This window comes from Limanda limanda, chromosome 4, assembly GCF_963576545.1.
Source record: "Limanda limanda chromosome 4, fLimLim1.1, whole genome shotgun sequence".
Classification (NCBI taxonomy): domain Eukaryota; kingdom Metazoa; phylum Chordata; class Actinopteri; order Pleuronectiformes; family Pleuronectidae; genus Limanda; species Limanda limanda.
The window spans coordinates 22,847,101-22,861,731 of NC_083639.1; the positions used below are offsets into that span (position 1 = coordinate 22,847,101).

Below are 14,631 nucleotides of genomic sequence, written 5' to 3' on the forward strand. Positions count from 1 at the left end.
CCAAGACAAGGAGAAAAAGCCCCCGCACCAGCGACGTCGTGAGGCGCCACTGGACGAAAACCTCCACCCCCCAGTGTGCCGTTAAACTCAAAAGTGACACGGGGGAGCCGATCCTCGCTCCTCGCTCCATTTTGTAAACACTGTAGGCTCCGCACGGTGTGTTGCTTGCTTATGACGTCACTCACAGCGCACAGCATAGAATTACACTGAATAGATCAGCCGATATGGATCGGCCCATTGTCACCGATACCCGATCTAGAAATTTCTTCAATATCGGTACCGATACCGATACAAATATCGAATCGGTGCATCCCTAATGACAATTCATGTTAATTTAACATAGCGAAATTTAATATACTTGCCATTAAAGAATATCTTTAAATTAACATAAAGTCATGTTTGTTTGACAAATAACAAACATTTGGTAAAGCTAACAGAAGGGTCACAGTTTGGTTAGGTCTTAGCAGTAAAACTACCACCACGGTGAAGAGAAGATAGCATTCACTCTAAACCCTTCCACACGCGACTGTCAGGACCCTTTTTCCAGTGATCATTCAAAAAACACCAGATTGAGCTCAGTTAAAAAATGTGTCTCTAACACTGAAAGTTTGGGTTGAAAACTGCTTTGGACTCACCTCTCTCCATTCCTTGGTCCCCAGGCCTTGAAGGTACAACACCACCACTGCAAAGATAAACACATATCATATCATAGGGTTATTTTTGTACTTTGTGGGGTTAAATGAAAACAAAGTTAAATTGTTTGATTGCATTGTTTGAGGGTGATAATTCCCCCAATAAAAAAAAAGCTTTACTCTGTTCGCTTTGTTACATATTGAAAATGTCTTTAGTTATTTATTTCTACAGTTAAGACCAAAGCATTGTTGATTTTTGTGGGAAAAGTACCACTAGATTTTAACGGCAGCATGCAGAACGGAGAAAGAATTTTGTTCCTGCTTTAGAAGGAGAAGAAACCATGATGACCCATAGATCCAGATTCTCATCTTCAAAGAAAAAAATGATGGAAGGAATTGGGAAAAAACAGGGTCAAACTAAATTAATAAATACCAAAAAACAGAGAGGTAGTTATGGATGGTTTTCCTAACTGATTCCATTTGGTGGAGAGAAAGGGAATCATTTTTGGGTCAGAGTGATTGTATGTAAGAGTATGCAATTTTTTGTCGGGGTTGTACATCAGCACTTGTGATATATTTACAATCAACAGTCTGGCACTATGAGAAGACAGAGTTCACGGATGTTGTAAAAGATGAAATCATCCTTCTCTGGATCGAGACTTTTTAGGTTATAAAGCATGAATGGAGGTAGTTCATTACCAGTTAATGGTCTTCAATGTCTGCTATTGCACAGTTTAAGTTTTGATGTCCTCTTCGATCGAACTTAAATCAATCTGATTTCCTCCTCTAGTTTTTTTTTTTAAAGAACTGACTCTTTTCAGGGGCCTTGTTTTGTAGTTTTGTTTGTTCTGTTTCAAGACGATCACATTTATATTTTTATAAGTTTCAGAGGGCTGACAAAAGAGAATGACAGGCTTAAACAGGGTTTGTGGTTTTGTGTCAAATATCTTAATTTTATTCACACATTCTGTTACGACCCTGTGTGTTTGTGTGACACTGTCTGTTTCTCCTCCTTGTATGTGAGCCATCTCCCTTTGAGTGTGTGTGTGTGGCCTGATTGTTAGCAGGTTGGACCTGCTGATTGGAGTGAGCTGCCTGATTGCTGCTCCAGGATTGGCCAGACTGGAGAGAGGAGCCTACAAGAAGCACGGACTGACTGCAGTCTCCCTCTCTCCACCAAATCTCCCACCTCCAACCAGGACCAGTGTTTGTATGCCGTGTTGTTCTGTTGTATATATCTGAAGTGTGTGTTGGTGGTAGCCCTGTAGGAGGGAGAAGCCTTTTCTTTTACCCCTGTTTTCTCCTGTGTTTTCCTGAGTAGGAGTTAGATAAGCATTTGTCTTTTTGTTAACAGTTTTGTTTGATAGATAGGAAGGTAGGGAATAAGATTGTTTTGTTTGTTGTGTTGGCCTTTCTCCCTCCGAAGCAAATAAAAGCTACCACTAAACCAAACCCCTTTGTGACACTGGCCTGCTTGGGAGTGGGAAGAATGGGGGGAGCACCACATGGCACGTCTCTGGGGTCCCCTAGACCCGGGGCGTAACAATTCATATTAGGATGAACTCTTACTTTTGTGACATGCTGACTTTTCATAGAGTGCTATCAGGTCAGAATATTTAGTTCTAATGATATTCCCATTAGCCCTGGCATTCTTTGTGCTTAATGGTAATTAACAAATGCAATAGCTTATTATCAGTCTTACTCAGAAGATATTACCATGTCAACTTTTGCACTTGGCAATGGACTCTTAATGCATAACCAGCTCCATAAATAGTAAATGTTCCCTCAATGGTGATGGTAGTTCTGCCAATGAATATTGTCATGGAATTGGAAGTTTTGTGCTCATATTCTGTTATTGTTATTGTGATCAATTTATCAATATGCATTTGTTTGAACTTTGTGGTCACATAAATAGGTACACTGTTCTGCCATAAAGTTGACTTGCTATATCGTTTACTCTGGTGGTGGTGATATGAATTATAAAGACATGTACTCTTCAGACACAACATTAGAACCATCACTAAAACTTTTTTTAGTATATAAATTCGGGCACTAAGCCACAACTTAAAAATTGTTTAAAAACTACCATGGTCCGCATTAATGAAAAACATGTGATGATGATGATGATTTAATTGACACAGTTCTAAACTATTGATCAAAATTTTTAGCAGGGGCGTTTTAGAAACTGGATTGTATAGAGAGGTCACATTGGGCATTTAAAAAAACTTATATTCTATATTTCTGGACTGAACTTCAAAGCAGCAGTCAATGGACAGAGGTGTAAACTGTTTTGTATTAAAGCAAATATCTGTGCAATACAGTATTAATGTGGGGAGAATTGTATCACGGAGAGCTGTGCCTGATCAGTGCTGCCTGCCTCAAGGACGTAAGCGGGTGATAGCAAAAATCTAATCTCAGCGGCATTTCTGCAGAGATGAAGGTACAACTGAAGCTGAGTGCACTCTGCCAGCAGAGACTGTGAACAGTCACCCACAGGGATAGTTTAGGAATAGTTCAGTTAGGCGGGGACAGTCTGCCCTCTGGGTCATTATCATAATGGTTGTCCATGTTTGTAAAGCAGGGGAGGTGCCAAACTCAATGGTGACTTACATTTCAGATGCAATGAAACAACAGAAAGTCATCCAATTGTCCGCAAGCCCCTACATTCATATCCGTATCGAAACAAGTTCTTCACATATATTGAATTATTTGTTGCCACCACCACAGTATTAACAGCAACTGACACATATTGAGTGATTTTTTTACAGCCTCTCCTGAATCTCCCTCCGTTCACTCTTACACACTGACACACACATTGATAACACACATCCAAATTAGGCCACATAATTTGGCCTTTGTGAACAGAAATTAACCCTAACCCTTTGCATACAGAGCGGGGAAATGAAGGGGTCACTGAAGACACATTAAATGCTAGGTGTAAATGGACGTACTTCTGGCTGTCCACTTGTGATCATATCACTTGAGACAGATGTTAATAAACGTTTAAATGTTAATGAACAAGACCTTAGAGAAAATGCAGTAAGAGCACATCACTGACTGCGAGCATTGATGGACATCCACGTGCCAAGGTGCCAGACGAAAACGTCATCACATAAAGCAGCGACAAGCACACGAGTCCAGCACAACATCATTCCAAGACTCCTGAACTTTTAAATTGTAAATCCCCCTCCTCTTTCTTAAGAAACACACACACGGGAACCTACCAACCCCCAAAAATGGTACACCCCCCTTTGTAAATATGCACTTGTTATGAAAAAGAGGCATCACCTCCTATCAGAGCAAATGTATGAAATGTAAATGAATCAATCACAAACTAGAGGTTATGAATCATAGATTCAATGTATTTTTCTTCTGAACAAAGCCAGCAGTCGAGTACAAAAACATGATTAATTGACTAATATCTGGTAGGAAGGGAATACTTACAAGGATAACACATGAAATATGCAAAATGAAATAAATGAGCTATATTGATTTAAAGCAATGAAATGGAAAGATGATAATTTGGGTAATGAGGCAGATAATATTTTAAAGTTGGATTTAACTGTGACAATGTAAATAGCAATTATTCTATGAGTAATTGAATCTGTGAATGTAAATAATGATATAGTGCTTTACTGGTCTTGATAACCACTCAAAGCGCTTTACAGCACTTTTTTTTGCCATATACCCATTCACGCAGATTCATATAGTACATTTGTGGCACTTATTCTTTTTTTTTCGCTTTTGCAACAGATCTCCTGTTGTTTTCTCACATCGCCTCCTTTGGACAACAAACAGACTCTCTGCTAGAGGACTGCCAGAGGACAGAAATTCCCGAGGCTCTCACTCAGACATTTGCTTAAACACATACTCCTTTCTCTGGAGGATCTCCGGATTTCAGTGCATGTCTGAAACCAGCTTATTTGCATGAAATTGGAAACATGAGGTCATGGTGATCTTGACTTTTGACCATGAAACTTTAATCAGTTCAAGCCCTAATATCATTAAGCATACACTCCAAACAGTATCAAAACAGCATACATAGAACCCTCAAGTACAACATTTAAAACAAGCTCTTGATGTCTGGGGTAGTGGCATAAACATTCAAAAAGTTTTTTGGGGTACTTTGGGTTGTCCAGGTGTAGGGCATAAAAAGAGCCTGACGTAGGTTTGCCAGTTCATCGTTACCACGCTACCTCCCAAAACTTTCCAAAATCTGGATGGGTTGAGTTGAGGATTTTCTGGGTTCATGCAGAGCATTCCCACTGCAGTTTGACTGAACAAGTTCTTGTCATTTACATCCTAAAGGAGCTACAAACAAGTTACAATTAGGACATTATTGCGCAAACTAGATTATATGGTGTCAGCCAATAAGTACCATTGACTGTTTATAACAAAACGTGTGTCACAATATAAATGTAGCTACCATGCTATCAAACCATATTCAATGTACAATTTATCACGGGTACAAGGGCCCGGCACAGACAGGGGCCCTCAGAGAAGACTATTATTGTTATTGGTTAGTTAATGTAATTCAAATTATACTTTTATCTATGAAGTTATAAAATAAGACCCCATCAAAATATAAAAACCTGTCCTAGCATGTTTTACTATCTTCCCTTGTTTCATTTTTATGTATGCATCTCAAAGCAGCCTGTGATGACAAATGTGTTGATGTAAAATTCACTATTGTGTTGAAAAAATATCTTTTACATATATTGTCCATCTCTTTTGCACAACAAAGCCCATAAGACACTTTGAAAATGTATATTTATATTTGGAGTGGTTATCTATTGAAGAGTGCTTATGTAGCTCATCTAGGGTTGTACTATAGCACTCATTTTTCTTTCTTTCATTCTTGTTTTAATTTTCTCTTTTATTAGACCATAGCTGATAAAATGGGTTTTCCAGGCTGGTGTGTGGGGGCAAATTTCTAGCGGCGCCCCTGCCAGAGGACGTGCGTGTGTGAATTCAAATGTCTGTGTGACACAACACAGTTTCTGCAGATTTCCTCCACCTGGCTTCCTAGTATAAAGTCCGTAGAAATTCAGGGGAATTTGATGTGAGAATAAGCAGGTGATCCCCCGCCTGATTCACCACAAGAAAGTGCGGGAATTCTAACACAGGACAGACGCAAAATGTACAAAACTAAAAGAAAATAAATATCTCTTACTTTTTTTTTCTCGTACCCGACGGTTTAATGTTACAATGTGGTAAGAGGCAGAAAATTTTGCCATTTCGCCAGTTTATATTTAATAGAAAAATGTACAGGTTAACTACTCACCAACAGCTCCTTGAATTCACACATACTAGTCACCTGACTCTGGAGTGATTTGCCAGTGAAGCAGGTTATATTTAACTTAATGGCGCTCACTAGATTCAAAGGACCATGTTACAGCTGTTGTCCCACTGTCCTCCACTCTCATCCAATGGAAACTTTGTGCACAACTCGCCTCCCATTTGCAGCACCTTGTATGTGCTGCGCTTGGGTTCCTTCAGGCTTCAATGCAGGGCGGTGTCCCTGTCCGCAACACAAGCTAGGTTCAATTACAGGTGGCTAGCCAACTGCTGTACCGGAATATGTGAAAAAGAATGTCCTCTCAGGATTGTAAACCATCCTTTCCGTTGGAATGAAGCCCTTTGAACATGTAACTGTTTGTGTGAAGAAGTGAATTCCCCAGAAATTAAATAAAATTACTGAAGAGGTAGCATTCATGACGTAACATCTGAAACCTCTACAATCATGTGGCTGCAAAGTTAAACTCCAACATTATTCTCACTTTGCTACAGATGAAATGTGATGGTTATCAGCGCAGAGTGGAATGTGGTTTGATGGCCTCAGTATGTGACGTTAATCAGTTGAGCATCAAGGCCAGTTCTACCTGTATTATCTTAACTGTTAATTCAGTGAAGGATTTTGTTTCTGTCCAGTTTCAAGCTGGGGACCTTTTGTATATTAAGTAAATGTGATAACCACCACAGTACAATAACTGAACTGCCAATGATTACCAAATTTCTATCAAATGATAGATTGAGTAAAAGGCGGCAAATTTCACTGTGAAGAAGTGGCTGAAACACTGGTGTGCAGGCCTTCCATCCAAGTCTTTCTACTGTATCTATTCAAAATCAGTGGAGATTCAATAATCTTAAAGTGTTTGGATTTGGCCCAATTTCAAAGAAAACAGCGTAAATGTATGTTGGTGTGGATGTGGTGACACAGAAATTATGTCAATCGCAGGGTGGCACCGTTCTGCCTTTTATTGCATTGTTCTCTTTTTGTTGGGGGTTGATGACAAATCAAAAGGTTCAGGCAAAGGCAAAGCATTCAGATATGCTCAGACACACTCGGGATAAATTCTGATTGTCCTCTAGCTCGACCCCTCTTTGGGTCCATAATGTATGCCCAGTTTAAATGTGACATCTAATGGGTTTCCTGTATTTATAAAATCTTTCCCCTTTTTTCAATGAATGGGACAGTTTTTAACATTATAAAAGTGACAAGTGACATTTCTGTGAATTGAGTAGTAAGATATGAATGAGTTGTCTATTTGCAGCCAATCAGAAGGCATTTGACGTCTAACCGCCAGTCACTCACTAATCAATCGATGTGTAGAGAATCAATACAAATTATTACCATTTATTGACTCCAGCTCTAAACGGAGAGCTTATTTACAGCCATGGATCTGCAGGGCTAACTGGTTCAATCATTTATCAGTAGCTTTCTATGCTGTGTGACATTATCAGCAGGTATCGACCCTGTTCCTGTATTGGCCGGATGCTGGTGTCCTGTTGAAGGCTCTAACCGTGGACATGAAAGAGCTGAGGGGGTACTGTAGCCACAGCGAGTCCAGCTTCCCTCTTTCCTACGGTGGGGAGAAAAGCTTTGAAGTTCAAGACCCCTCTGAAACAATCATTACCCTCAACCATGGCTCTCCACCTCCAACCAGCTCAGGAAAAAAGACTAATCTGTGGTGATGTGTCACTGAGGACCCCTGGTCTCCTGACTTACAGTGTGGGCAGAGATTGTGTCTGTGTGTGTGTGTGTCTCTTCCTAATAATTACCCAAGTAAATCCAGAAGCTTATTCTGTCCAAATTTACAATCTATATTTCCATTTTACTAAAACAAACATTTATGAAATTATTTTCAAAAATGAAGTTAATCCTAAAACGTAGTTAAACTGTAATCCTGGTCATTGTTACCAGCACAATATAATGTGTCCTTCCTCCTCACAGATAGTGCCTGCCTGTCACTGGGTTTAAATCTTTACAACTCCAAGAAATAATAATTGAGATAAATGTTAAGAACAGCTTATCCCCGTTGACATTTAACTTCTTGCATATGAAGTAACTATTTAACTGAATCATAAAGTTTACCTGACGTTTTTGGAGCTTTATGATTATTACTGATTGTTAATAAGATCAGGAATCTTTTCTCTAACTTTAAATCCATGAAACAGATAGAGATTTACGGACTGGTTTTAGATTGTTCAGCTTCTATCATGCAGACACACTTGTTTGAATTGATCAGTAGGGTGTTGGAGTAATAGATTCACATTGACACAACGTTTCTCAGCTGTCAGAAATATAAAGGCTTGTCAGATGTGACGTCAAACAAAGATCGCTTGGTTTAGAGTAAGAAATCATAAGAGCATTGCTGTTTACCATGGTAGTGCTGCATCTGCATCAGTTTTTCTGTCAGTCAGTATTGAAGTATAATTTTTGTCATGCATATTTCGTTGCCACATCTGTTGTGTTCTGCTGCCATGGTTACAGGTGTTCTCATCTAGTGTAGGGGTTAGACTAGAAAAGGTGCTGTTTCCTTATTACTGTGTGTGTGTGTATCTTGAGAGAAGAGGCTCAAATGTCTGATATGATCAAAGTGAACACAAGCAGCAGATGTTGTTTTACTACTCCAAGCTACAACACATGGTCTAACACATTTTGAATAAAAATAGCATTTAGTTTATTTGAATCCTCTGCATTATCATTAAGTGTTCAATTTTTATCATCACTCTCGTCAAACTGAACATCAAATAACAAACTATCTGATGGAAATTCTACATGATTCCTTGATAAGTGAGGAGCAGCCAGGTTTTAAGAAAATCTATTAGTAAGGAAAAATATATTATGCAAAGTAATTCAATTAAAATAAATTGCTCACATATTAAACAGATTGGTGTGCTCCAAAGATATAACCAACATAAATGCACATTAATATATTAAGTCACCCACTTGTAATGCATGCAAGGATGATGATAATAAAATGATAACCAGTGTCAATTCTGATTACCCAAAGAATTATTGTATTTATCACAGAAGAGCGAGATGGAAATCTCCGCCTCTCCCTTTCTCACCAGTTAAGCTGAAATCTCAAACAGACCTCTCCCGCAGCCAAGAGTGAATCACGGCATACTGCTGCTGCTAGAGGTTACTGTATTTCACACAAAATGTGCACTTCTGTGTGAGTGTGTCCAATCATTAAGTGATCAATCAGGCTCCAGTGAGAATTTGCCCTAATTAGGAACAAACTTGATTGAAAGTCTTTTCCAGCTTTTCATTCTCTGCTCTGCAGTACTCATTCCACTGAGAGACACTCGCTGTGTTAAACTCACTGGCGCTTGACACGCACTGATAAGCTGCATAAGCCCTGATTTAATTACACATGCATGAAACACATTCAGTCGGAGTGGAGTGTTGTGTGGACTGAAAGGTACCGGGGAGGTGACACTCACAGACGTGAATGTTGAATTTGATGAATGGATGAAAAAGAAGGAATGTGATGGTGGCAGCAGTTACCCGGGTCTGACTTCGAGAAGGTGTCCATGTCTAACAGGTTTCTGCAACACAAGGAAAGAGAGAGAAACAGATAGTTAGAGCAAGTTGTTTTGTCTATGAGGCTGAGGCTTATATGATTTTGAATAGAATATTATTTGATAAACCGTTTCAGCCACTTTAAAGTTATTGCAATAAAGCTGGATTGTCACCAGTCAGCATTTGGTGTGATTGTGTTATAAACTGACTTCAATACTAGAGCTTGTAAGCTGCACTGATGACATACAAAGTCACTGAATACCCAAAGAAGTATGGATGTGTTTACATTAGAAAAGAATAGTATCTACTCCAAAACAACACATTGTAGATAGTATAAACAGCACACTGAACAAAGGACATAGATGAGCTTGTTGCTGTTGGAAAACAATAATACAAACTGCAGATAATGGTGAAGCAGCTCTTTAGAACATTGTGGTATCTGACAGTGTGCATAATTTATATCCTGTTAGAATTACACAGTAAAGTATCTTTGAAGTTACAATCAGGACCAGAGATACGAAGCTCCAGATAAGTAAACCAACACTTTCGGGAGGAGCGAGAGGATTGAAGATTTGAATAAAGACCCTGGCATGAACACTTGACTTGTGAAACGTGATGACTTGTTTCTCAAGTCAGTAGTGTTTTCAGGTACAGATTTGAAATGGATGAAGCCAGCACTGAGGAGAAAATTGGAAGAGAGTCATTTGCTCCAACAGTGGGAATTTACATGGACTATGCAAATGCATCCGAGCAAAGGCCAAAGAGGGGAAGGTAATGGATTCACCAACCGATCTTAAGAAGGGGGTGTTCCCAAAATGATCAATAAAAGACACTTCTACCTGGCAACACCTTGGTATGGGAGCAGATAAAAATGTGCTTTCTGTGTTTGTCAGTGTATATCCCACTGAGCTAAGGACTGCCCACACAGAGGTGAGAAAGTAAATCTGACCAGTTCATAGTGCATTTGTAATTAGTAAGTAGAATTAAGTGAAGCACAGCGCATGAGACCTTGGGGTCTGCTGCCTCATGCTGCTTCACGTTGGCCCATTTCACCTCATAGAATCACACATACGTGAACACTTTCTCTGGGGTGACCACATGTAACATTGCACAGTTCCAATTCATTGTCTTGGTATCATGTGGAACCTCTGCAGTAAATAAAACTGTCCACCAATATATTCAGTCCACAAACTGAATCACAATGAACCTCCACTTTTATCCTTCTGGATTTCATCATTTATATATAATGTATTCCAGATAGATTTGATTTAAGAATTACTGAGATTGAAGTGCTGACTTTCAGCTTTGATTTGAGAATTTGTAAATTACATAAGGAGACATAATTGCTCCTCCAAGCAAAATATAAATTTGCAATTAGGCAATGGCAACAAAAACCAGAGACCCTAAAAGCCCCAGGTCAGACACTTTGTCAGGGAATTATTGCACCACTAATGATAGATCCATGACATCACCCTGATGAGGTTAAGCAAACTTTACATTTATTGTAGGGCACGTTTTTGTAGTAATTGACACAGGATACCCAAGGCCCTGAAGCAAGAAAGTAACAAGGAACATGCAGAGAGCTGACAGTGCAATCAATAGAAATAATCTCAGAACAGATCCTGCAGCTAAAGTCGTCACATCTTACACTGTCTCTTTGGTTAATAGATATGCTCTAACATGATACCCTCTGAAGAGTCCCTGTATAGAAAAAATTGGCAACATCTGTAAGGGCCTTTACACACCAGCAGCAAGTGAATGACATGAAGATGTGAATCACTCATCTGCAAATACTTTGCATTCAAATATTCATAGCAGCAGGGATGTGAATTAAAAACCATGTTCGAAACACTTGTTCAACAAAAAGGCTCAAATAAATTTGCTACCAGTTTCAGAAAGACTGAGGGATTCAACATTATCCTGTGATGAAGATACTGCCCTCGACTAGGAGGTTCAGGAAGAGATTGAGAGTTTTCACAAGATACAGAAGCTCTACCACTGCCCTGGGAAAATTATCGTAATGAAATCATCATCATAACTAAATGACATCCAGCTGATGAAGCTGATTCTTATATGGACCGCTTGAAATGGGGGAAATAAATCAAGAGCATTAAGACCATGTTGAAGAAAACTAAGTTCTGTAATTTCGAGGATAGTCATTATATTACCAGAATAAAGTCATAATTGTACAAACATAGTCATAGTGTTATGAGAGGGAAGTTGTATATTTTACCCTACTCTTGCTGAGTTAGAAGATGTTGCATCTCGTTAAGCCCCATGAGACAAATTGTGATTTGTGAATATGGACTATAAACAACTTGGATTCTGGATCTGAAAAAAGAACCACACAGACTTGGAAGTGACCACTTGTTGTGAAGGGGTGCATGTTTGGTAGTGGGCAACTGTATATCATTGGTTACATCAGAGTAGTTAGGAGTGTCATAGTTAGGGCCCTGAGCATCAACGGTGGGAGGCCCTATTGAAATTGAAAGGATTTCTTCTTATTATTTTTCCAGCAACAGAAGGGGCTTTTTGAGGACTTCGACATGCTCAAATCGCTACCAAAGATTGCAATGGTGAAAATGTACGTATTCTGGAGTATTTAGAAATGGCTCAACAGCGCCACCTGAAACGCAGCCCCAAGGTCTGCCCTCGACCCATCTTCACCAAAATCAGTAAACTGGTGTATAATGACCATTAAAACAAAAAAGTCTAAATGGGCATTATAAAAAACGCAACAGGAAGCCCACTATTTGGGCCGTATTCCACAATTTTACTTTGACGATCTTGTTGTAGAGTTTTTAGATCAACTTCAAATTGAGGTGAGTGACATCACAACAAGATGGAGATCTAAACCATAGATCTAAACTACCTTGAATTTTAATTTTTTGTCACATGGTGTGACATTGGCGTGGCGTCAAAGTTTGATTACACGCCATCAAAACCCGAGGTTCTGTATCTCAGACATATTTGGTCCAATCGAGTCCAAACTAGACATGTAAGACAAGAGTACCGGCCTGATGACATCTACACAGAAATCATGACTTAAGATTCCCCTGGTGGCAACAGGAAATGTCTTGTTTTTTTAATATAAAGCAAAATAACACTTCGAAGGATTCATGAAGCAAATAATGATATGCTGTCTGTTAGGCTTTCTCAGGATAAGGACCCAATCGCAGACCAAATGCAAAAATACTTGTTTATTTTTTCAAAAAATAGCAAAAACAAGGATCCAAAAAGGCAAAACAGAATTCCAAAAAAATGGAAAAACAAAGAGGTTCAAAAATCAGAAATCCAAATAACATATCAGGTAAACAGACCTCAAAAAACTGGCATGGCTTCTCACAGGAAACAAACGAGACAATCTGACAGGGAACAACAGAAAGACTGATCTTATATAGGAGGAGGAACAAAGGCAAGACACAGGTGACCAAATGAGGCAAACACTCAGGGTGATGATAGGGAACAGGTGAGGAGGACAAAGAGCGGGAAGCAGCAGAGGGCGGAGTCTCCGGACAATAACAGAAAACACATGGCCTGACAACATAAACACAACAAGCACACGACAACATACATAAACAGGGGGAAACACATGGAATAACAAAACACATGCAGGAGGCACAAAGTAAAAAGTCTTAGATCCCTGTGATCTTAACACTGTCAGTTTGCTTTAATGTCACAGTGTCAGTGGTGTTAGATTCCTTTGATGTCTTAGATGCAAAGGTGAAAGATTCATATGATCTGAAGAGAGAAAATAGTTTTTTTGACCTGAACAGATATATTAGTCTGTATATAGTGATATAGTATAGCAACACCTACTGCCAAAGGAGGTAAGCCTTGTTTTAAAACTAAATTTGATTAAGATCATTTTCACCATGGGGTCTAACTTGATGCCGTGGACCATAATGCGTGCTTTTTCCGGGCCTAGACCTCAAAATCTCACCAAAGCTTGCAGGAAATTCAAAACCTTAGAAAACAGATCTTCACACAAATCGGGACACCTGTGTATCACAACCAGACGCAATTCTCGAGGTGCATTGTGAAAACGCAACACGAAGCCGACCATTTTGGATTTAGTGGCTTTAGAGGTTTTTCAAAATTTTCAAAAGTTTTACTCTGACGAACTTGTCCAAGGGCTTTCATCAGATCAACTTCATGTTGAGATGAACGTCATCTCGACAAGATGGAGATATAAACTACCTTGAATTTCGTGTTTTGTCACATGGTGTGACTGTGGCGTGGCGTCAAAGTTTGATTACACGCCATCAAAAAAACCTTTTAAACAAAATAATGGATTCCATTAACAGAAACTCTGGAGTGCTTTTGTATTGAAAAGGCATACAGAAAGTGCTGCAACCATTTGTTTGTGACATAAATTCATCAGATAAACATTACAACTCTAATCTTCTGTTTATTCTGCTGTGAAACACAATGTTTACCTGTTTATGACAAATGTACACTTTCCGAACCCGTTTCAAAGTGATAATAGCACTCGAGCGGAATCCACTCATTTGTTCCAGCAGGGCTTTGATTGTTATCGACAGACCAAAAGATGCGCATCTCATGGATCATCATTATGTCAATAACGTGAGCTCCCACATCGTTAAAATAACAATAAGGAGATTATCATAGACGATATCACACACCCCTAGGTTTCAGGTAAAAACATAGACTGTATATAAAGATGAAGAACATAACCTATTGATACTACTATTGATAGTATCAAAATCATACTATATATGCTTACATGTGTCACGTGGTTTGTTAAACCGAGGGAACGGTTTGTTAAGCTGAGAGAACGGCTTGCATCCATGGAGCCACTTTCTGATAATTGTTCTCATTTTTTAACTGAAATGGCTCTTAATAGCCTATGCCAAGACCAAACTGTCAGCTTAAATTCAGTCAAACTGCACCGAGTTGCAAACAAGAACCTTGATATCAGTCCCCTGACTAGACTGGATTTTTTTTTTCACCAAGATCCTGGGAAATTGTAGAAAATGACAGAAATATGTGCCTGAATTTAATTGTTTTTTCTTGACTTGTTACATCCTTCCACCAAATTTCGTGGAAAACCGCTAAGTAGTGTGTGCATAATCCTGCTGACCAACTAACCCAGTAACCAAATCACAACCTCCTTGGGGGAGGTAATGCATCTTAATACAGTGGTGGGAAATGGAAACTTGGAAT

At 39.1% G+C, this 14,631-nt stretch overlaps 1 protein-coding gene across 1 annotated transcript in view; it reads right to left on the bottom strand.

Moving 5' to 3' along the window:
- LOC133000111 (copine-9-like) overlaps positions 1 to 14,631 on the bottom strand; it is a 179,118-nt gene that overhangs the window by 128,099 nt on the left and 36,388 nt on the right. The window contains exons 2-3 of the mRNA XM_061069989.1: positions 9,430 to 9,470; positions 636 to 682 (exon numbers count right to left, since the gene is read on the bottom strand). Of these exons, the coding sequence (XP_060925972.1) occupies positions 636 to 682; positions 9,430 to 9,470 (88 nt within the window). The remainder of the gene's footprint in view (positions 1 to 635; positions 683 to 9,429; positions 9,471 to 14,631) is intronic.